At 41.2% G+C, this 23,003-nt stretch overlaps 2 protein-coding genes across 4 annotated transcripts; one reads left to right on the top strand and one right to left on the bottom strand.

Moving 5' to 3' along the window:
- Positions 1 to 317: 317 nt before the first annotated feature.
- Positions 318 to 9,301, bottom strand: cul4a (cullin 4A). 2 transcript variants are annotated; one of them, XM_013271656.2, is made up of 21 exons: positions 9,005 to 9,301; positions 8,627 to 8,905; positions 7,585 to 7,700; positions 7,043 to 7,146; positions 6,265 to 6,334; positions 6,100 to 6,173; positions 5,861 to 6,023; positions 5,691 to 5,780; positions 5,528 to 5,610; positions 4,443 to 4,510; positions 4,096 to 4,214; positions 3,786 to 3,978; positions 3,513 to 3,617; positions 3,290 to 3,400; positions 2,516 to 2,601; positions 2,209 to 2,316; positions 1,977 to 2,090; positions 1,766 to 1,871; positions 1,507 to 1,679; positions 1,252 to 1,404; positions 318 to 1,144 (listed from the first exon to the last, which is right to left on the bottom strand). In XM_013271656.2, the coding sequence occupies exons 2-21, from the start codon at positions 8,763 to 8,765 to the stop codon at positions 1,049 to 1,051; spliced, it is 2,271 nt and encodes a 756-aa protein (XP_013127110.1). In that variant the 5' UTR covers positions 8,766 to 8,905; positions 9,005 to 9,301; the 3' UTR covers positions 318 to 1,048. The 2 variants fall into 2 exon arrangements, with proteins under 2 accessions (XP_013127110.1, XP_005466928.1); XM_005466871.3 differs by having other exon boundaries at positions 8,627 to 9,301.
- On the top strand, positions 8,355 to 21,126 carry tgfbrap1 (transforming growth factor, beta receptor associated protein 1). 2 transcript variants are annotated; one of them, XM_025905559.1, is made up of 13 exons: positions 8,355 to 8,478; positions 11,710 to 12,420; positions 14,097 to 14,291; positions 14,922 to 15,076; positions 15,262 to 15,344; positions 15,930 to 16,110; positions 16,191 to 16,351; positions 16,873 to 16,930; positions 17,036 to 17,179; positions 17,420 to 17,563; positions 18,425 to 18,584; positions 18,780 to 19,231; positions 19,425 to 21,126. In XM_025905559.1, exons 1-13 carry the CDS (start codon positions 8,427 to 8,429, stop codon positions 19,611 to 19,613), a joined length of 2,685 nt encoding a protein of 894 aa, XP_025761344.1. In that variant the 5' UTR covers positions 8,355 to 8,426; the 3' UTR covers positions 19,614 to 21,126. The 2 variants fall into 2 exon arrangements, with proteins under 2 accessions (XP_025761344.1, XP_003445767.1); XM_003445719.5 differs by lacking the exon at positions 8,355 to 8,478 and adding an exon at positions 10,075 to 10,311.
- The last annotated feature ends 1,877 nt before the right edge of the window (positions 21,127 to 23,003 follow it).

The raw sequence follows: 23,003 nt of genomic DNA, 5'->3' as shown, positions 1-23,003 counted from the left end.
AGCTGTGTTTACTATGTCCTTGTTTTTCATGCCTCTCTAAAGTATTTTGTGGAGGCTTTTTGCCTTAAAAAGCACTGTGTAAATAATCTTTACTATGTCTCAAACGATGTGGAAATCTGAAGTGTTCAGTAAAAGGAGTTTCCAGTTTTGCTGAAGTTAGGACATAGATTTCCTACAGAAGTCTAAACCAAGCTTCAACAGGAGTATTGATCCAATCTCGCTAGTGTCAGTTCAATACCAAAACCAGTGTTGGTATCTTTACTATCAATATTTGGATCCGCCCACCCCTACACATCACACATGCACACATCACCAACTGAATCATTAAATACCCATTTATTCAGCTTCACTTTCCGCACTCCTACACAGAATACAATCTGGTCTACGAAAACATCAGCACATGACAGTGAACATTTGGACATTTTGGTCAAAACAAATAACAAAGATGCCAAACGTAATACCCGAGCAGCTTGCCTGCATATGTTTTAGCATCTGTGCTCTTTACTCGTCTCATCCTCAACAGCTGTCTCAAGTAACCAGCCAGTCAGGCTTATACTCAGCAGTTTATGCAGCCGTTCATAAGGAAAACATCTAAAACAACAACCAAAAAAAACATAACTCTTAAAACTCAAGACAAACCACCTATAGTAGAAAATAAGTGATGTTAGAATGACATGGAGAAAAATAATCCAATCTGAGGGGAAAACAAAACTAAACAAAAACAGAGGAAAGTGCTAGTTATTTTCTGTTGTGTGTTGCATTAGCAGATTTGCAAGTCACATAAATCAACCATCAACAACAACCTGGGCCACTCCTCCAGCCCAATCTTAGAGTCCCACTAAGGATATTGCAGAATGGGAGCAGCACAGCCAAGTGTCTCTCGTCTCTCTGGAGCTTTGTGTCATCTGGACCTTGTGTCCAGGAGAGTGGACGGAGGGAAAGATGGGCACCAGAGGAGAGTCGGGTGGCTGAGGGGCTGTAGTCCTGTGCTACGGGGCCAGCTGCACACTTGCTGTGAAAAAAGCATGGCGGTGACAGCGGTACCCCTTCAGGCAACATAGTGGTACTGGTTAGGAGTCTCCTTGTCACGTTCCATGTAGTCTCTATCTATGAGCGACTCGATCCGCTTCTTCAGATCACCCGGCTGTGGAGAGTAAGGAGAGTCAGATGAGCTTTAGGTGCATGGGGAAATAAAATTAATTAATTAATTAATTTAAAAAAGCCCATAAAAACAGGCTTAATCTTGATCACCTTGACAGGGAACTTCAGCTGGTTGTAGAGCTCCGATACCAGCAAGTTGTGACTGAGGGTTTTCCTCATCTTCATGATGCGCACCACTGCTGCATCGATCTGATACTGTCTGTCCTGAAACACGCGCTCTGTGGTGCTCACCTGCTCCTCTACCTGTAGGGAAAACAAATAAGCAAGTGATGAGTAAAAAAAGAACAAAAAAACCCAACCACAACTAGTGAACGAAAAAAACAACCAAAAAGACGTTATATTTACCGTTTCCTTCATTTGGATCTGGTTGATCTTGATGCGGAACAGTTTATGTTTAAAATCATTGTTGAAGTTGAAACGGTCTCCGTCCTCCACGTCTTTCCCTCGAGGGTTCTTGTTGAGAACACGTGCCTTTCCACAGGCCAGAGACTGCAGCGTACGCTTGAGCTCTCCCTCCTCTGTGAGGGATAACAGAGCAGCCATGAGATACAGCAGGTACCCCTCCCCAAACAGAACGGTTAAACTGTATAAAGACAAGCGTTACCTATGCCAGTGGCAGCCCGAATCTCCTCCATGCTGAACTCCTCTCCCTCATTAAACATGAGCAGTACCAGCGTCTGAAACAAGGAGACCTGCAGTTCCTTCTTACCCTGCAGGATAAGGTAATCATTTTAAATCCAGGTGCAGTCCAGATGTTTTCTCAGCCCAGTGCATCCACCTTCTCCATGCTCCATTATCTCTTACAAGGCTCTTACCTCTTTAAACTCTGCCTTCAGTACAGCATGGCCCAGTGTGGGCTGCCACTGCAGCTTCCTCCCACTGTGCTTACCCAGATAGAACAGCTTGAACACCTCCTGGAGTTTTACCATCTACCAGAACATAAAAATATTATTTGTATCAACACTGTCTTGGATCGGATCAGCTGATTTGTTTTGTTTCATGCACTGGTCAAGTGTATTGGTGTGCCAGACCTGCAAAGCTGCTTACCTCTGTGGGCAGGTGCACCTCCATGGGTGTGTATGAAGGCCAGTAGCCCATAGTGAGGATGTTCACAGTAAGTTCTATGTTGCTTGGCTCACTCTGGTTCTGTATATACTGAGTTAAAAAAGAACAATTGTTTTACAATGATGCATTAACAAGAGCATTTAGAGACACAAATAAAATGGAGTGCATCTACAAAGATCAACAATATCTATTTTTCAGGAGCTTGGGGAGAAAAAAGCGAATGGACTTCTCATACGAGAAGCTTCTTCATATATCTAGTTTTGTTTATGTGCATGAAGAATTCAGGTACCTGTTTGAACTGGATCATGATGTCTTTGGACAGCTCCATGTCTTTAAACATCCCCTCGAGTTTACTGGTAAACGCCGCCCCGCATTCTGCAGGAAGTCAAGACCATGAATATTACAGCTGGCTGCTTCTCACACCACCACATTACCACAGACACCCATGAGAGTCTATATTAGGATTATTAACTTCATATTAGAACCTTATTTAGAGCTGCTGCTGCTATTACTGCTGTTAATGCAACATAAAGATCCTCTCTGCGGTTAAAGCAGCACTAACCAAATTTCAGAATATACTGCATGCACAGGAGAAGGTCAACCAAAAGGCCAGTTTCCTCATGAGGAAACTGTTAGATGCATCTAACTGCTCTAAAACATCAAGCATATATCTATAAGTGAGGCATGCATGTTGATTAACAGCAACGTGCTGACTGTGAGGTGTGAAACATTTCCCATCTGCCTTAAAAAAAAACAGCTACTCTGCTGACTCAGCATACAAGAGCAACAGACAATTGTTCAGGGTTTCCAGTATAAACAGGATAACTGGATCACGGATTACGGAAATCCAGTTCAAGATTTCCTTTTCTGTAGGAGAGTCATTGTTTTTAAAATCTAATCAAAGGTTAAACTGTCATCAGACAATTGCTGATGTTGTCACTTTTATTTTTTTTAACTGCATTCTGCTAAAGCCTGCTGGAGTCTGACTGGTTAACAGATCTTGGACTACAAGTGGACTCGCATCTGTTTATAGACTATGTAAGATATTGGACTAGAGACTTACCGTGTTTGAGCTTGGACAGCATGGACTTCTCAGCATCAACAGAGGCACTCTTGCCAACCAGCAGGCGTTTGGCCAAGTCCTTCTTATAAAAAGCTTCAAACACATCTTTTCCTGGTTGTACAAAACAGATCAAGAGGCGTCAGACAGAAACAAACGTCCTATTCACTAGTTAGACTAACTGGGTGAAAAGCAAACACTGACATATTCATTAAATATAACTAACCGTGTATGAAGCGGAAGATTATCATTATCTTATCCAGTATTCTCTCCAGCTCCTCCTCCGTAGCCTCCTTGTTCCCAGCTCTTAACTTAGAATCCACGTATTTAGCTGCATTTAAAGCACAAAAGCGGTTATCACATGCTGGAACTAATGAAAATCGCATTAAAATGAGCTGTGTAAATTCATTTAAGTGCACAAAGGTAGTGTTTTATATTTCTAAAACTCTTAAAAATCTAAATTACTGAAACTAATTCATCATTACATGGCCTGGCCTACCGATAAGCTCTGCAGGCTTGTTGGGCCTCTTGTTGATGAAAGTTTCAAAAGCTTCCTTCATGGCATTGATGAAGCTCTCATTGCGTGCAAAGCAGCTCTGTGCCACGTTGTCCATCTTGTCTTTGAAGTCCAGCAGGTCTTGTACCATGTCTTTGTCTTTCTCCGGAGTGCATACAATCTCTCCTCCAAAGGACTGAAACCAAACACAGTGTACATACACACGTCTTAGACACAAAAAGACCAGGACACATTTATTTGGACAGTCATGATTTGTGTTGATGTCTGCAAATGTGTTGGGTCTTGTGTGTACCTTGATGTAATCCCTCCAGAACTGCAGCAGTGTGGGAAGTCCTCCCTTCACTTTGCTGAAGAGCTGGTAGAGGAGGGTGAGTTCAGTCACACGATTCTCATCCAGCAGAGTGCTCAGACCTGTCACAAACATGAGTGCATTTTACATACTGAAAATGTTTAATTGTGTGCATAAAAACAGGGTACAGCTCTACAGGCAGGACAGCTCAACTAAAAAAGAAAAAGCACTAAAAAAGTTGCTAAAGGACAAAAAAAAGAAAAGAATACTGATGTGTACCAGTTTAACAGAAACCCAGCACCACGTCTGTTTGTTTGTGGTTGTTTGCAAAACCTTTCACACAGACATACCCTTTTGCAGTATTGCAGTCATATGTTCTCCTAACAGCTGTTTCTCAACACAGCTAATGAGAGGTTTCCTGTGAAACAAAGAAAACAATATAAGAAAAACAAATAATAAATATTTAGCCAATTATTCCTTCAGGATCGTCTCCTTTCGAATTCATTCACCACTTCCAGCATGACTGCTGTTTTTTTAAATGGCTCTGTGGGAATCCAGTTTGTTCCATATGCAGATGCACTTTTGTGATGCACACTGGATTCCCTCCCCCATAGCGTCAAAAGATCCTTCAGCTTAAATTGCAATTTGAAGAGGAGGATGAAGTCAGAAGGAAACAAATTTAGCTGGTGCTCAGTAGTGGTGTGTTCGTGGGGCTAAAAAAATTCAAGTTATGTGCACCAAATATAATCAGTAAGTCCTGCACAACCCTGTGGACAATGGAAAAATAAGGAGCAAGCACCTCATACGGGCTTGCAGACTGTGGACTGTTTTACTGAAACATGCTGTTTGATGTCTGAGTTGTGGTCAGAGTTCTCATCCACAGTGATGATCCTTTACATAAACGCTCACATCAATTTGCATTTTGTGCAAGTTAGAGCTGCACAGTTAAAATGCAGATGCAAAGCTGCACGTGGTCAGAAGGGAACTTCCAGGGTGAGACTGAGACAATCATAAATGAGTAAACCAACCAAAACATGTAGATTTTTTTTATTTAAATAGAATCAAAAGAAGAACTTTCTGATTGCATGGGTAGTTGTGGAAGAAAAAATAGTGTAGTAGTGTCAAAGTTTGTGATTGCAATCTTCTATAACAGTGCTTGTTGACACTTTAAGGCACCACTGGTCTTCTGACTCAAAACTAAACCCCATTTAGCAGTTTCTATATCACTATATGGTAATGAATGGTTTTTAAATGTTCTTTCTGAATGTTGCTTTAGAGCTGTTTTAAATGGTGAGTAGGCAATTTTACCTTCCTTAAGCTCCAGCAACCCTTGAAAAGGATAAGCTGGTATAGCTGATGTTGGATGTCTCAGTAATATGCCATAATATAATAAAAATCCAAATAAATAAATAAGTAAATAAATAAAAAACATTACTGAGTGCTTTGATCGAGGTAGCTCACGATTCGATCATTTTCCTCCTCCAACCGACGAGCCACGTGGTGCAGGTACTCGGGTACCTGAACACACACAAACACACACACTCAGTACTGCTGATGACAATCACATGACACACACACCCACTGGTGGTCTCACTCACGTCTCTCTCCTGCATCAGACGCTGTCCCTCTGCTGCATACAGACGATTGGTCTCAGTCAAAAATCTCTCCTCAAAGGAGTCTTTGTAAACCTAACAAGAGTTGAGAGTCATGATGGAGAAATACTGGCATGCACTCTAAGCGCGCACGTGACGAAGAGGCGATTGTGTACCTGCAGGTCTGACAGCATGCCAAGAAGACTCCTAAGCAGACTCCGGTCCACGGTCTCTCCGTTCCGCTCCAGTTCAATCTGCTCCAAAATGCCTTCCACTGTTCGCTTTTGAACAGCACTGTCGCTCACAATGTGGGTGCGAAACAGCTCCAAACCGGTGTCCCTGCAGCGAATACATAACATCAGCTTTCTGGGAACATCTTTAAAGACACAGTGACTTGAATTAACTATAATTTTACCAGATGGAAGGGAGTAGAGAGTTCTGCAGCACATAGGTACGATCCAGGAAGAGAAAGATGCTCCGGATCATTATCTACAGAGAATCATTAGATTAACATTCCTACAGTCCACTAAGGTTTGAGCAGAGCATATTTAAATGCATATCTATCAAACATCACACTCACAGTTTGCCTACAGTGGTCCTGCCAGCAGCGATTCATTCGCTTCAGGAAGGAAAGGTTGTCCAAAGACTCTGTGAGGTTCAAGTTAAAGAAAATCTTTTACTGAGGCATCAAACCCCAGCTCTGAATAATATTACAGTACCTCTAATGAGATATAGTGACAAAGCATGTTTATCTAACTTCCTCTTAATACTTAAAAGAACAAACTTCAAAAAGCTGCCCAACCAGTGTTATTAAATGCGATTATTAAATTCAATCAAACCTATACATGCAAAGACCTACAGTGTAGGTGCCAAACTACACATTGAGCATCGCTTGACGTCTGCCAGCAGACCCCAGATATCATTGAAAGAGTAAAGCTACCAATAAATTCCAAGCAAAATCCACCTTGAGGTCCCAACTGCAGATTTATAAACAAAGTGGAGCACTGCTTTATCTTATCTGTGTGCAGCAGATCTCAAACAAATTGCTACTCACTATATAAGCAATACCCAACTCTTGTCTGCACGCAGATGAACAACATCTGGAAACTAGTGTCCGGTTACAGATTTTAACCCTCACCCAACTGAACTAATTTAGATGTTTATCTCTTATAGTGAGAAACTTGTTATTATCATGTCAGTGCATATAACATATACTGACAGGATTTCACTCCACAGTTAGCTGAGAATCATTTTGGTTTTTAGTAAAGAAGATATCAGACAGATCCTACCTGCTTCAATATTTCAGCACGTTTAGCACATAGATTGCCTGACATGCCTGTGCACATAAAAAAGGATATTCTCTAAACTGGTGGATCTGGGCCTGCACGTGATCTTCACAGACTTGCCGAAGCTGCTTGTACAGAGTGGGTGAGACTTTATACGAGCACAGGTTCTCCACCGCCTTCAAGTGCAGCAGAAACAAAGAAAACACAGGACAGACAGGTGATTTGGAGAATAATAACATTGACTTTAACACTATTAGTGAAACACAAACATAGAATTATGTGAAAATGTGGTGAAAGCCTTTGAGATGCATAACAGTTTAAAAGCAAACAAACACATCAGCAGACGTCCTGCACGTGATGCAACACGCACAAAACAAATGACAAGTCTTCACAAGTTTATTTTAATCCTCGGCTGTTCTTCAACTTCAGACTCATTTAATATTCTGTGGCTTTATGGTGTTAAAAAATGTCGAGACTGCAAAGCATTTGAGCTTGACATGCTCAATTGTTCTGTACCAACATGTTTTTAAGGCCCGGCAGTGCAACACATTACTCAGGGTGTGAAGAAAATACGTCTAATTCTAGTTTGATAGTTAAAAAGACAAACAGCAAACCTGATAGAGCTCCTCCAGGTTATACTTGATGGAGGTGCTGTTCTGGATTGCACCCACCGCATCTCGCAGCTTCAGCCACGTGTCCTCGGTGTAGTTCTCTGCTAGTTTTGGCCTATCTGTTTACAAAAATACAACAAGACTCACTTATAGGACTAAAATATGACCATACTAGGATGTGGGCACATCATATATTACCATGTTTATTACAAATGCTCTAAATGTGGAAATGATAAAACCTGATGGATAAATGTTCAATGACATTTTCAAAGTTCTCTGTCATATGTTGAAGGTAAGGAAAGGAAGTTTTGATACAACTCCACAATAGCTTTACTGTATTTATGAAGCCATCAACACTGGGACGACCGACAATAACCTAAAGAGGGAGTACCTCCACACACTTTGGACTCTCAGCTATGTTGGCAAATAAACATTTATCCTGCTGGAAATTGAACAAAGCAAATTTACTTGTCTCTCTGACTCAATCATTTATTAACATTTATTTATTTGCCGATCTTTTTCCACACAAAAAAAAATTTCATTTCTAAAATGTCCAAAGTAAATGGTTAATTGTAAAGTGAAGTGCTGTAACTTCTCAATATTAACATCAACCTTGACTTAAAACAAGTAAACCTCTTATTTAAGTTTCCCACCCACCCACCCTTTTTGGTGCGAAATAATGGACTGACAGAACAGCAGTATCTTTGAGACGATCAATTCGTTCAATGATTAGTTATGTCAGATATAAAACCTCGCGCTTTTACTTTATCCAACAGGTGCTGGGATTTAGGAGTGGCCCAAAACTCCATGGCTGGTGGATTTGGCACAAACAGATATGCAGCATAATGGAAAATGCATATCAGTTTATCAGGAGCAAGCCCTGGTTAAAGGTGACATGTGAGTGCTTGAGCAGGGCACTAACTTTTTTTCGTTTGTTTATCTTTTTACAGGCATTATCTGAAAGCAACATCGTATGTCGTGCTATGGTATCTCTGTGTAACTGCTGCTGTTAGGTAACGCATTAGAAGAGGCTCAGTGACAGTACCTTTGAAATTTTTGATCACTAGTTTCTTTGACGTGCCGGTTTTGCCTGAGGCCACAGCGGAGGTCCTGGCCATCCCGTTAGCACTGTGCTCCGTTATAGAGAAGCTGGCCCTCTTGTCCTGTCGGGTGTCCTCTGCCATTATCAGATTAGCGCTTTGGCTTATCGCTGTATGGTTCAAGTGTTTTGCTAACTTACTGCCGGGATGTTTACTCGCTGTCAGGGGGGGCAGCCTCTATATTAAGCTACTTGTCTTTGGTTGACAGCACAGGCACTCGCAGCCTATTTAAAACACATTCACGGGAAAAAATGACTTAGCGCGAGGTTAACTAATCCGAAAACATAACTACCTCCTACCTGGTAAATGTGCCACTCTCCTACCTAAGTAAACACACTGCTAGCTAACAGTATGTTATCTGAACCTGCAGCACACTTTAGCAAACACTTTTCGTCTTCTCCTCAGCGCCGTAGCTTCATAAGCTAGTTCATATCTCCATCGGCTACTTACAGGCCTCCACGAGTTTAACTGTTGTATTTTGCGACAGTACACTAACACATAAACGCGACATCGTTAGCGCTGACATAAAAATCCCAAATTACTGCTGGCTTTCTTTACCATGAAGCTAGCTAGCACAACAAAATGGCTTTTCTCAGACGGTTCAGTTGGACAGGTGCATCTTGGGTGAAAACCGGCCGGGTTGCGTTCAGTGACATATGGTGCATTTTACTGTCAGAACAAATTGGTCAAATATTCTAAGATACTGTGTAGTTAACTTAAATATCAGTAACAATAAATCAGTTTGCCATCAAAAGGACAGCAACTTTTTTTTTGCATTAGTCATTAAATTAAGAAGCTTTAGTCATAATAAGAACTCTACGGAGGAAAAATTGAGGCGTTCTCTGGAGAGAAGAGGAATGAAAGTCAGTGGAAGCATGACAGAATGAATGAGAAGGAGATGGGTGTAACAGTGAGGAGCAGAGGTAGTGAGTCTGGATGACTTTAAATGCAACAGCAGCCCTTACTAATTCTACTGAGTACACGTTTACTGTTATGGCATGCATTTTCTTGCACACATGCTGCTAGGACCAGTTTAGAGACACTTAATCACCTCTGATATTTGTTTGGCTCTTGTCATTGTAACGCACTTGTCAGCTATGAGCATCACCAGAGATATTAATTGTTAATCACTGAAATATATTGATACATCTGTGTTTAGTTTAAATGTCTGTGAAGGTTCTCAGTCATCCGGGTCATCGTAGTCTAAGGAGCTTGGAAGTCCAGACGTTTTTCTTTCCAAGCTCCTTAGACTGTCTAGTTTAAATATTTTATATGTGGAGAGGTAAACAATGAATAGCGGTGATGCATCTGCCTCACAATAACATTGCTCCAGGTGGTTTCTTAGAAGTGGCTACTGTTGAAAAACTCGTAACAACAGTGAACGCACCACTATATCACCTGCAGCCAGCAGGGGTGCAATGCAAATGGGCGGCGTTTCATATTGGATAAGCAGGAACTCGCTGGCTGCCATTCAGCTTGTATTATCCGGCTGTCGGTGGGGTAGAGACCCCGAGCAGCATGGCAGTGTTGACGTTTAGGTGTGAGTTCATGTACTGGTTTTCGGAGTACTGAGGCTTTTCTGCGTGTAGTGACTCCGGCCTGCCGTCCCGAGCGCCGCCTGCATTGATAGGTAGGTCTGCTGGCTACGCCAGCTGCTCCGGGAGAAACTGGGCAGGGTGTGGGCGCACAGAGCATCATGTCAGTGAAGGGGAGATTGACTGGAAAACAGGTTGATTTTCCTTGGGCGGACACTCCGTGAGGGTTGTAGCCTTGGAGCTTTAACCACACTGCAAATGTAGCCTAGCTTTAAATTAGCTTGCTAGCGTTAGCATAGCAAGAGAACACTGTGTAGAAGCTAACTTTAGCCGAAAGAGCTCAGGTACGTGGTACTGAAACAACCTATCCGATTAAAAACTGGCCACGACTTCCTCACATGACTCATGTCCTAATGACGAATGTCTCACCTTCAGACACTCACTGTCAACAGTGATTTATTTATTTTTTTTCGCTGCTGCCTCTGGGTTTGGGAAGCTAGCTAGTGCTAACATCATTAGCTCCTACTGTTTGAGCATGAGGGTGTGAGGAAAGCAATCCCCTAATAGGTCAAATATAAATTGGTAAACTTTATGATAAAGTGTTACTATAGTAGTGCAACAGGACACTCAATAAAATTGTGCTGTTGATATAAAGACGTATATCTGCTTTGTTAATCTTTTTGTGTCAGAGCACATAAGCTTTCAGGCAACCCAAGATCCAAGTCTCATGCCTTTAAATGTAAACACCAGCAATCCTCAGCTGTACTGTCAAGGAGAGATTTTCAAGAAATGTCAATCTCCTTATCTTAAAGACAAAACGTCTTAAACAGTATCTTCCTTCCATCCACCTTCTGCCCTTTATCAGGCTCTCGGTTGTAGGAACAGCAGGTAGGTAGGGAAGCCCAAACCTTCCTTTTCTTTACCTCCTTCAGCTCACCTGGCAGGGAGGCATCAAAGTGTTGAGATGTAAACCCTCCAGTGTATCCTGGGTCTGCCCTGGGGTCTCCTCCTGGTAGGACATGCCTGCAAAACCTCATCAAGAAGATGTTTAGGAGGCATCCTAATTAGATGTCCAGCACCTTAACTGGCTTCTTTCTATAAGGAGGAGTGGCTCTACTTCCAGCGTTCCTCCTAAACGACCAAGCTCCTCACCCTCTAAGGGAAAGCCCAACCACCCATCAAAGGAAGCTTGTTTCTACCACTTGTATCCGATATCGTTCTTTTAATCACTACCCAAAGCTTATGGATATGGGAGGGCGTGGGAATCGACCTTTCAAATCAACAGCTTTAAAGCGCCTTACACTCACAGCCTCACACGTCACACATGTAAAACTTCACATACATGTATAGTTTTATGAATAAATGATATGCTGAGTATATCCAGAGACTTAATGATTCATCACAGGGAAAAGTTGTACAGTCTGCTTTTCTCATTGATTATTTGAATTTGTCTGCAGCTTTGCTGATTCAAACTTATTTTGTACCTCCTGTAGATGCCTTGGCCAAGATGAGCGTGAAGGCTTTTGAGCTAGTCCCCGCTGTGGAGCGAGATCTCCTCATGGGCGACAAAGCTCGCATCAACATTGAGTGCATTGAATGCTGTGGAAAGCACTTGTACGTGGGCACCAATGACTGCTTCATCCACCACTTTCTGCTGGCTGAGGTCGCCTCCTCTAAAGGGAAGCCGGGTTACTTGGCTCAGAAGTTGCTGCACAAATACCTTGGCCTCAAGAAACCTGTTGCTGAGCTGCGGGCTGCTTCTGCTCTGGAGCGTCTCATAGTGCTCTGTGAAGGGATAGTGTTCCTCGTTGACATGGTGACGCTGGAAACGGTGCCCTCGGCAGGTGGAGGTGGAGCCAAGATCAGGGGCGTGGCATCATTTTGTGTTAACGAGAACCCGGTGAACACCGATCCGTTCTGTGTCGAAATGGGCGTGCTATCCTCCAAACGGCGGACGGTCCAGATTTACATGGTATACGAGGACAGAGTGCAGCTGGTGAAAGAGTTGACAACGCCCGAGCAGCCCTGTGCTGTCAGTCTCGACGGTTACTTCTTGTGCCTGGCTCTTACCACACAGTATATGATCCTGAACTACAACACGGGAGCCTCCCAAGACCTCTTCCCTTACAACAGCGAGGAGAGGAGACCCATTGTGAAGAGAATTGGCAGGGAGGAGTTTCTCTTAGCAGCACCTGGTGGTCTAGGTAAGTCAGAACAAAAACGGAGTCCCTGCAGTGAATACTTGGAATTTTAAGATAGAAAAACTTGCCAGAATATCTCAATGGGTGACAAATTAAAAGAAATTCCAACACAAGGGGCCTTAGTAAGAACAGATCAGCTGTGCGAGTGTGTTTTTCTGAGAAGAAATACATTGTGCAGGATGTATTGTATTAAACGTTTAAATAAAGTCTGTTTGAAGCTGCAAAAGTTGTGACTCTGTAGTTTAACAGACTTATTCTTTCAAATCCAGATGCAAACTTAGTCTTCATGCAAATTTGATATGAGGTCAAAAAGCACAAATAGTTGCTGTGTTTTGGATTAATGATTGTAAAACAGAATTTTTCTGAATCAAGATTACTGATGCTTTTTTGGGGGAAAGAAAGACTAAAGCTTAAAAAAACACTAATAATATTGTTGATCCTCCTATTACCCACACACCAAGGCCCGAGGGCTCTCCAAGGATGATTGAAGTGATTTTCCTGGAGAAGTGATTGTTCAGTACGCCGTGATTTCACACCTACTGATATCTTATCTTGAAAATAATCTACTCTAGAGCAGGTTTGTCCTGCAGCACAAGTTTCCATAGTAATGTTTCTTTTAATTGAACCTGCTTGAATTAAATGTGAATTTACCAGGATAAATCTAAATCCTGCTTTGTAGTACAGAGGATTGTACATTAAACATTCTAATCTTCATGAAATAGTTTGATAAAGACAGTGAGAGGCATTGTCATGTTTGAAGGGTCCACTCCCATTGGCATAGAAATGTTTCATCACAGGATGAAGTTCATCAGCTTTGTGTTGCTTTTCATTTCTCTCTCTAAACCATGTAAAGGACTTTGCTCCCCACAGCATAACAGAGCCACCAGCTCCCTTCACTGCAGAACTCCGGGTTCAGCCTTTCTTTAATTTGTCACACATCTGTGTAAAAATACATTTCAGGCATTTTTTGCAGGCTAACATCTCAAAATAAAGAGCTTGTTGTTTTGCTCGCTATCTCTTAAATGTTGTGATTCTGCAAACTTATTTTTTGGGCTGTTTAAGAGAAAATATGCATTTCTTCTTAAAATTAAAGTACTGTGTTTAATTGGTTGTCTCTGAAGGATCAAATTGTGTTCTGTAACTTGTGACAGCATCTGTGCATATGCTTGTTTATTAATAAGAATCACCTTGGGTTTTTTTTTTATTATTGGTCAGCTGTAAAAAAGCTGAGGGGGAATGGTTGTCACCCTGCTGGGCAGGCAGGAGGCACCATTGTTGCCCATACCAATACTTTTAATCAATGCAGGGGAGAGCAATATGTTATGATTTATGAGATGAATCACTGTTCATTTCAAATTCTGAAAAAATTTTCATGACTACTAAATCACTGCGAGTTTCTTTACATAATTAGTTAATAGAACAAAACACGCACCAAAACACTCATGTATATTAAAAACTGGGGTTTTTTGGAGACCTGGAATGTAAATGTGCCACTCTAAAAGCACTTTGGGTCACATTCTGTTGTTTAAATGTGCTATAGACAAAATTCAACTCTATTGCGTTAGTATCGTTCCAATACCGATTCCAAGGCTGGTATCGATATCTGGATCGGTCCGCCCACCTATACTTTACATGTCCATGTTGATCATTAAAACTGCTTTTCCACATCCCATCTCCAGGAATGTTTGCCAATGCAGAGGGGGTATCTCAGCGAGCTCCGGTCAGGTGGTCAGAGAGCGTGATTGGTGCCGCTGTGTGTTTTCCGTACGTGGTGGCGTTGGACGAGAGCTTCATCACCATCCACAGCATGTTGGACCAACAACTTAAACAGACCCTTTCATTCAGGGATGGCCATATTCTGCAAAACTTTGAAGGTATGTTCGCATATTGCTTATTTCTAATGTCTACCAAAAGGTACCACAAATAGGAATTACTATTTAAGTAAATGGCATTTTAATTTCCTCAAGGATTAGGTTTAACTAACAGCTACTTTCTTGATGCAAAGAGGTCCTGAAAAGTGGGTTTGAAAAACAGGAAAGGATTAATAAATGGTATGGGGATGGAAATAGTTATTGCTTTGGCTGACTGGACTGAGTAACCAAAACTGTTCATCAGAAAGCGTCTGGATGGCGCTGTGCACTCAGGTCTCAACTCTTAATGGGATCTGAAGCACTATCGACCATTTCTTGCTACAGAGGATTTTTCAGTTCTGTGTTCAAATGAAACTTTTATTCTGCTTGGCTTTAGAATAAAAGCATTGAAGTAATATGAAGTCATCTTTGAGCTTCAAGTGCAACACGACACTCATGTGCTTGAAAGTGAACTTGAAGCTCTGAGCTAAAGCTCTCTGAAGCTGCTTTCAGTGCGCTATATATTATCCCTGGTTTGGCTGCAATCATCAGGTGCATGCAAAGCTTTCGATTTATGGAGCTATTGTGAGGAAAAATCAGTCTGACCACTCAGTGCTCTGTTTTTGGGGTTTGTTTGTTGTTGTTTTTTTGTAGGGAAGGTCATTCTGGCTTCTACTAAGGCCGTGTACGTCTTAGTACCTCTGCCGCTGGAAAGACAGATTCAAGACTTGCTGGCCAATCACAGAGTGGAGGAGGCGCTCATTCTCACAGAGGGAGCGCAGCGAAATATTCCCAAAGACAAGTTCCAGGTAACATCATGTTTAAGAAGACGATATATTGGCCACACGGTGCACCTGTTGTCACTATTAGAAAATCTTAATATGATAATTCTGCTTCCTAAACTAAAGTAATCTTGCTGAGTTACATTAAAGAGAAGATTTTTCACAACTACAAACTCGATTCACTTCTAAATTGTCACTTTCTACTTCTGCAGAATTTGCACAAACGAATCCTCCAGCAGGCCGGATTCATACAGTTTGGCCAGCTTCAGTTTCTGGAAGCGAAAGAACACTTCTGGTAAGAGTCTGGGTCAGTGCTCAAGTCATCAGACAGTTTTATTGACATTTATGAGAATGTCTGGAATATATTTTCTAAAAGAATCATTCTTAATGGCTCCAGTTTTTTTTTTTGTTTGTTTTTTTTTTGTTTTTTATATGCAATCAGGTCCATAAGATAGATTTATTTTTTTGGAGGGGACATGTGCTTTCCACTTTTGTCTCTGAATACATCTGCAGTGGATTTTAGATCATGGAATGGAGATGTGATTTTAAGTGAAGAATTTCAGCTTTAATTGAAAGTCTTTAATATTGTAATATCACTTACGAACATACAGCCGTGGGTTACTCAGTTCCTTGAATGTTAAAGTGCTTTGTGCTGTCATGCAATTAGTCTAGCAAGAAGTACATAACTCACCATAACTTAGTTTATCTCTAATCCTCAAAATCTTCTACAGCACAGCCACATTTTGTACATTTTGTCGGACTCTTTAAATGTCTGTCTGCAGTGAGCTCATCTTTTCAGTCCACTTTGAAAGTTCTGACAAATGCCAGTTAGAGATGTTCTGTTTTTATGACCTTACTCTTATTTATTTGATCTTTTCAGGAAGGGTCAGCTGGATGTGCGGGAGCTGATATCTCTCTGCCCATTACTGCTACCAGCTTCCTCTTCATTCACACGGTGCCACCCTCCTCTCCACGAGTTTGCAGATCTCAATCATCTGGCACAGGGTGACCAGGAGAAAGTGTTGCAATGCAAGAAGTTCCTCATAAGTTATTTAGGAGAGGTAACTGGATTCAGATCTTTTAAAAATTATACCATTAACACTTGTCTTGTGTTAATGGTTTTCATTATCTGTACGCGCAGGTACGAAGCACAGAGGTGGTGAACGGCTGTAGAGAGGATGTGGACACTGCACTGTTAAAGTTGTATGCCGAACAAGATCACGAGAGCCTTTTAGACCTCCTGGCTTCAGACAATGCCTGCGTGCTAGCAGACAGTGTCCCATGGCTGGAGAAATATCACAAGTTTGTATACTCTTACGATCTAATCTTTTATGTTAACATGATTAAAAACTCAGAAATTGGTCCAACACAGAGTGAAGTTATGGTCTCCAAAATGTTGTTAATTGTAGCTTCATTGATAAACATGCACAATGACCTAAAAGCTTTGGTTTCTAGTGTGTGCGTGCGTGCCCGTGTGAGCGCATGGTTTGACTGTTGTATAAATAGTGATTAGAGTAAATTAGTCTGACTTCTTTCATATGAAATCAGGCTTAAAATTCAGTAATTGGCAGCAAAAATAACACTTGGGAATGACTGGGAAACATTAGAACTTTAATTATTACAGCTACAAAATTCACTAGAGGGACAGACTGAGATGGGGCTTCATTGGGTAAATGCTCTTCCTTCCTCCCACACTGTTAATTAACACCCTGGTAAAGCTTTAATACTATGTCCAGTTTAGGAAGGCAATTTAATTGCTTTATACAGAAAATGTAATCCTCCAGGGCAGCTTTGGCTTCATTCAGCTCTTTTCTGTCTTTAAGATATTTTGCGCTGGGACTGCTCTATCATTATAATGGTCAGGATTCAGCAGCACTTCAGGTATGTTTGCCAATTTTTTTTTTTTTTTTTTCTATTAGTGATTTATGACTGAAGAATTTGCACCACTACAATGTTTATGAATTGAACCCTTTATCTTTCTGATAGTTGTGGATTCGTGTGGCAGATGGGGAGCTGCAGGATCCTACTAGATCTGATCTTTTTGAGTACATTGTGGACTTTCTCTGCACCTCCTCTAATGTGGACCTTGTATGGAAGTATGCAGACTGGGCCCTACGGAAGGATCCCATCGTAGGTTACCAAAAATGTAACGCTGCTGCAGAATTATTAATACCGGTCTCACTTGGAAGTTTTTGAGTCTTGCTGTCTGTCACTAGCCAATGCTTGCACAATATTTCCTAGTCCTAGTGTTTGAGTGTACTTGTACAATGTCTTAAAGAGCTTAGAGCTTTGCTCTGCAGACAGTTTGCAAAAATTCCAGTCATTTTCCAAAAGGTAAAGTAGTAATCTAATCTCTTTTCTTGCCCATAGATAGGTGTCCGTGTCTTCACTAAGAGGCATACCAGTAAAGACCAGCCGGATTTGAACCCTGATGATGTCATCACTTACCTGGGAAAGCACAGCCAGGCGCTTCTGCTTTACTTGGAGAACCTGGTGCTGGAGAAAAGGGTGCAGGTACAAAAATATAAGCTGTGATATCTGATAGACAGTGTTCAGGTCTCAGGCTGCACTCCCACAGAATGTTTAAGTATGAGGAGACGTGAAGGCGTGATATTCAACTGTAGGTTGTTCGTATTTTGGCAGCACAAATGCACAGCCTCTGCAGTTGCGTGAGCGGGGGATTCAGAAAAATAGGAAGTGTAAACATTGCTTTCTGTCACATTTAAGGTTAAATAAAACCCAACCTTTCCTGCAAGGTGGCAAAGGCATTACCAGAAATTGTCCCTCATTATGAGTGTTCCCTGGCTCTGGCATGAAAATGCATTTGAACACTTGACTAAATGTGAAAGCATTTTAGTGAAGCAGCTCACATGAGACATGGTAGCTTCAGTGGTTAGCTCTGTCTCCCCGACTTCCCCTTCTAGTTGTGAGCTGTCAGAATTAAGTTGCCTCCAAACGGTGTGCACATCCTTAATTTGGAGCTTAAGTATAAGTACTTTTTATAAATGGTTGGATGAATGCTTTCAAGAGTTCTTGAAGCCTGAAGTCTATAAATGTTTTCAGATCAGCAAACTGCACACAACTGAACACTGCTGCTCAGTGAAACCACAGTCTTACCTTTGGGCTGCAGACATGCTTCACTGTTGTAGTTTCCTGAAAGTGGGCCCCATGATGCCCCTTTTTCATTTTTCTAGCTAACATTAGATTCTAGAAACTTGAATCACAGTGCAGTTTGGAATCATTGTACATGGTTTTTTTTTTTTTTTTTTTTTGGGGGTCAACTCTCATCATGGATTTATTTTTAGGTTTCCATCTACAGACGTGCATCTTTAAAAGCTTATTTAATTTGAACTGTTTTCATGTTTGTGGATGCAGAAGGAGAAGTTCCACACACATCTGGCTGTGTTGTACTTGGAGAGGGTGTTATCTTTGATGTCACAGTCTCCAAAAGATGAGGAACAGCTGACCAAAGCTAGAGAAAGGCTTCAAGCCCTGCTCAGGGAGTCCGACCTATACCGTGTACAGTTTCTTTTAGGTGAGAAAAATATGTTTGTTTGTCTCTAACAGGCGTTTCTGTTTTCTTGTGGAATTACATTGTAACATCTCTTTAAAGATTTTGAACGAGATGTCATTGATGCGCTCTGACGAGGTCTTGCTTTTTATTTAATTGTGCGTCTGGAGATCATTTTGGAGATTTTCATAATGTTTTGTGTTCTTGTGCTCTGTTCAGCTAAAATGGAGAACCGTGAAGAACTGCTGCTAGAGCGTGCAACACTACATGGAAAACTAGAGGAGCATGACAAAGCGCTGCACATTCTGGTGCACCAGCTCAGAGACTTCCCGTCCGCCGAGGCCTTCTGCTTATGGGCCTCTTCTAGTAGAGATTCGGCGTACCGACAGCAGCTCTTTCACCTGCTGCTGGGGGTGTATTTGGATGGGAGCCCTCCTGGGCAATCGGGAGACAGCGGAGAGCTGGAGATGGCGGCGGTGGACCTCCTAAATCGGCACGGGGAGGTGTTTGATGCGGTCCGTGTCCTGCGAATGCTGCCAGAAGGCTGGTCGCTTCAGCTGCTGCGTCCTTTTCTGGGTCGAGCCATCAGGGCCAACATGCACGCCTGCCGCACGTCCAGGATCGCTTTAGGGCTCGCACACTCTGAAAACCTTCAACTGCTGCACGATAGGGTAAGAAATGCATGATGGTATTAAGCTAGATAAGTACATAAAGAACTGCTCTACACTTACTCTTAAAGAAACACTTTCATTTTTAATTTTCTGGTTTCATGATCAAATAAACAGGTAAACAGCCATGAAAACAGTTATAAAAAAATATCAAACTCTTTTTCTCTACTTTTTTTTTTTTTTTTTCCTCATCCAGTTGAAAGAGTGTAAGAAACCCGTCTTTGTGTCTGAAAAGAAGGGATGCCACCTGTGCCACAACACCTTCAGCGAGCCCAGCGTGGTGTGTCTGCCCGGTGGAGTGCCTGTCCACACCCACTGTGTCGCCCAGAGAGTAAGAGACTCTCCTACAAAGAGACAGTTGACTAATAGCAGTAAACATACGTGAGACTTGACCCTTTTTAAGAAACCTCGTGGTTTGCGATGAGAGGCACCAAACTACAGCAGGATGCGTTGAGATTTTCAATGGCTGAGGACTGTGGGGATGACAAAAAAAGCACAGAACCCCAGTTCCCCTCGTGGACTCTGCAGCTGTGGAGTTAACAAGACACATAAAGAAGGCTGGGCGACTGTGTGGGGGACTCGAGCGCCGCAGTTGTACTGCACTTTCAGACTTACAGTTTGATTTCTGTTCCATTCTGTGGCCGTCCTGTCCTTGTTTTTCTTTTTTCTCTTTTTTTTAAAATCCTAAATTCAAGAAACTGCTTTGAACTACAGAACATAATATTTGAATCTCGTTGCATATATTTCTGAAGCATGAACAGTCTTACAGTTTTGGGTCTAATCTGCTCCATATGGGTATTGTATTAATACTGTTCTAACCTAACTTGCACATTACAGTGTTGGGTTGTAATGTGAATACTACAAAGGCTCATCAGTACTGATGGAAAGTCTTTTTTTTTTTTTTTTTTTTTTTTTTTTTTTGTGTATGTCTTTGACTCTTTGTTCGTTTGTCTTACAGCTGCTTTCCCTCCACCCACAGTGATGTTGTATTAATTGGTAACTGACAGGAAACAATTTGATCCAAACCCACTAAATCATTGTCATATCAAGGTTTAAACAAATAAACACCAACCTTCTGTGGAGCAGCAACAACATAAAATACCAAAATAACAATGCTTCTTATTCATAGTGTAACTTGACATTAGACTATACACATCACATTGACCTTCTAAAAGTTGCACAAATGAGATGAATCCTTAATGATGTGACAGTTAATCTATAAGATTAACTGAAATGAACCTGCATACATTTTGTTTGGTTTCAAGGAACAAATAAATAAATTTCCCATTGCCCCAAGCATGCATGCATACATTTTATTTGTTGGAACAGGCCACTCATACTGTTAGATATCCTAATGTATGCAATACTGAGCAAAACATTTAAGTTGAAGTATAGGCTATTTGTTTAAAATTTGTGTAAAAGATCAATCATGTAGAACAACAGGCTACAAACTACAACTCTCTCCAATGAAAGTGCAAAGTGCACCCTCCTCATTTCTATGATTCAAAGAGCCTGTAAAATTCTCAGCTTTCTCAGTTTTGGATTGGTATTTAATGCAACAAGTGTTAAAGGAAACTGTCTGCAGAGAAAGTGATAACAAAGATTGTGAGACTTCATAAAAATGGCAGTGTGTCCAAGAGCATTAGTAGTATGCGATGACATTTAAGGTGAAACGCTGAAAAGGCATTAGACTGAGGGAAAAAATGAACCGTGCACAAAATAAACTGATGGGTAAGAACAAAGTGGGTGAATGATCCTGCATGAAGTCAACTAACAGTGTCCGCTTTTCACACAACTGAGTTTTTAACAGGAAAAGTAGTCAAATGTTTGGAGCCTGTCTTTGCAAGTTGCATAACCTGTTTGAATTTTTTAAAGATCAGATACCCCACACTAATACATTCTTTTTAAAAAGATCATTATTTCACTGAGATTTTATTGTGTATTATTTTGAATCTTTTCAGCAAAACACGTTTCCGAGAAAGTGTGCGCGTGTGTGTGCGCAATGTGTATAAAGATGTTTTCATCTGAAATTAAATTAGTTTCGAATCTCCAGAAATTAATTGTTCCAAACAGATAAAATAAATTAAAATTTTCAATTTCAGAAAGAATCTGGCAAGAATGCAGTGCGATAACTGTAATTTGTCTTTATTAATATGCAGGGGTAAATTACTTTTGGCAGCCTTTTCATATTTCAATACAAGAGCTTCACCAGAAGATGGCAGTAATGTGTCTGAAACCAGAACGCCAGCTGACACCACAACCTCTACAGTTCAATGTTCTTGGCACATGCTCCAGTTTAGAGTTTCAATCAATTCAGCCCCGTCGTTTTTGCATAAACGGGTTCACATGCAAACAAATAAAGAGCATCACTCATGTCTTTATGTTGGAAAATTAAAAGAACCACACATTCGTGGAAATCACTTTAAGGTCCTTTACCACGGCTCCACTTGCTACCCTGGATATGCTTTAAATAACAGGTGGGGTAGCTCTGGAATAAAGTAACTGTGTTTTAAACGTGTTTGTATCATTTGAAAGTGAGATTAATCTCAGTCTGACAGTCACTATAACTGCATGATTCAAAGATTTTTGGGAAAACAAAAACTTGTACTTACAGCTGCTGTATCAGACTCACTGCCACAGTGTGCAGGCTGAGTGAGGAAGAATGATTTTTTTTCCCCCTGCATTCATAATGAAATGACCAACTAATTAATGCATGATGCTGCACTGCGCTTGTTCCCCCAAAACATCTTTCTCTAAACGTTTCACAAGTATGACAAAAAGTGTTTAATCATCGGGCGCTGTTACACCTCAGATCATATGCTGTTGCTTAACACATCTTCGTAACTCATAGCAGGTGGATGTCATGTTTGTGAAGAGAAGAATGGGGCATGTTCCTAAACATCTTTAGAAGGTGAGGCTTTGCTAGGAAATCAGAAAACAGAGGAATGAAGGAAACCCCAAAGTAAACATGACTGTGTCAGTGTGCTACCGACAGAATATACTCAATTTAAATCATTGTTGATCCACATGTTTTTTAGGGGGAATGAATGTCATGAATTCAAAGTTGTCCAGTCTACTAAAACCTGTGTCTCTGGATCCTGTGGTGGTGTTGATGTTAGCTACCTGCTGCCTGTTTCTACATGTAAAGAACTGTGTGCAATTATGGGCTGAGCTTTGTGGATGCACTGGGTTTCACTCCACAGCTTCTTCTGTCTGACGAATTTAGTCGTAGCTCGCTTAAAACTCTTCGCCATGACTTCAAAGAATGATGATAAAAGTATTCAGGAGACCTTGTGAAAGCATCCTGTCGTATTTTACATAAATATATATCTATACCTCTGTATATACTGCATTTGTATCCCTTTGCTGCTTTCTCCATCAATGCCAGTGTGGATGGAAAAAGGACCAACCTGGTTTAATAAACATGAAACTGCCTTAGCTCACAAGTAATTCCAACATGCATTTTAGCATGATTAGCATTATAATTGTTTTTTTTTCTGGTTTTTTCCTCACTTCTTGGGAATTAAAGTTTTATTGTGGATTAAAGGGTGATAAAAATTATGTTTTTAAGTAGCTGTTTTGTTGGATGTCAGTTAACCTGAGTGTGAATTAAAATTAGAGCATACATTTTAGCAGCAAAAACACATTGTCTTACACTCTTAACTTCTAACTGTGGTGGCAGCAGGCTTATAGTAGTGTTGATGCGGTGAGACTGACGCCTTACCTGTCTCTGGGAGCACAAATCCCCACCAAAAAACCACAGAAATATGATTTT

This window comes from Oreochromis niloticus, linkage group LG1 (assembly GCF_001858045.2).
Source record: "Oreochromis niloticus isolate F11D_XX linkage group LG1, O_niloticus_UMD_NMBU, whole genome shotgun sequence".
Classification (NCBI taxonomy): domain Eukaryota; kingdom Metazoa; phylum Chordata; class Actinopteri; order Cichliformes; family Cichlidae; genus Oreochromis; species Oreochromis niloticus.
Note: the sequence above shows the minus strand (reverse complement) of the source record. Positions and strands in the feature narration are given on the sequence as shown.

Excerpts from the sequence above, each read along its gene's own strand:
- tgfbrap1 (XM_025905559.1), top strand. The coding sequence starts at position 8,427 with ATGGAAAATGCATATCAGTTTATCAGGAGCAAGCCCTGGTTAAAGGTG. Across the intron at positions 12,421-14,096 it reads AGCAGCACCTGGTGGTCTAG|GAATGTTTGCCAATGCAGAG; the intron begins GTAAGTCAGAAC and ends TCCCATCTCCAG. Across the intron at positions 16,352-16,872 it reads TGGCTGGAGAAATATCACAA|ATATTTTGCGCTGGGACTGC; the intron begins GTTTGTATACTC and ends TCTGTCTTTAAG.
- cul4a (XM_005466871.3), bottom strand. The coding sequence starts at position 8,765 with ATGGCAGAGGACACCCGACAGGACAAGAGGGCCAGCTTCTCTATAACG. Across the intron at positions 6,174-6,264 it reads AGGACCACTGTAGGCAAACT|ATAATGATCCGGAGCATCTT; the intron begins GTGAGTGTGATG and ends GATTCTCTGTAG. Across the intron at positions 2,317-2,515 it reads TCATGATCCAGTTCAAACAG|TATATACAGAACCAGAGTGA; the intron begins GTACCTGAATTC and ends TTTTTAACTCAG.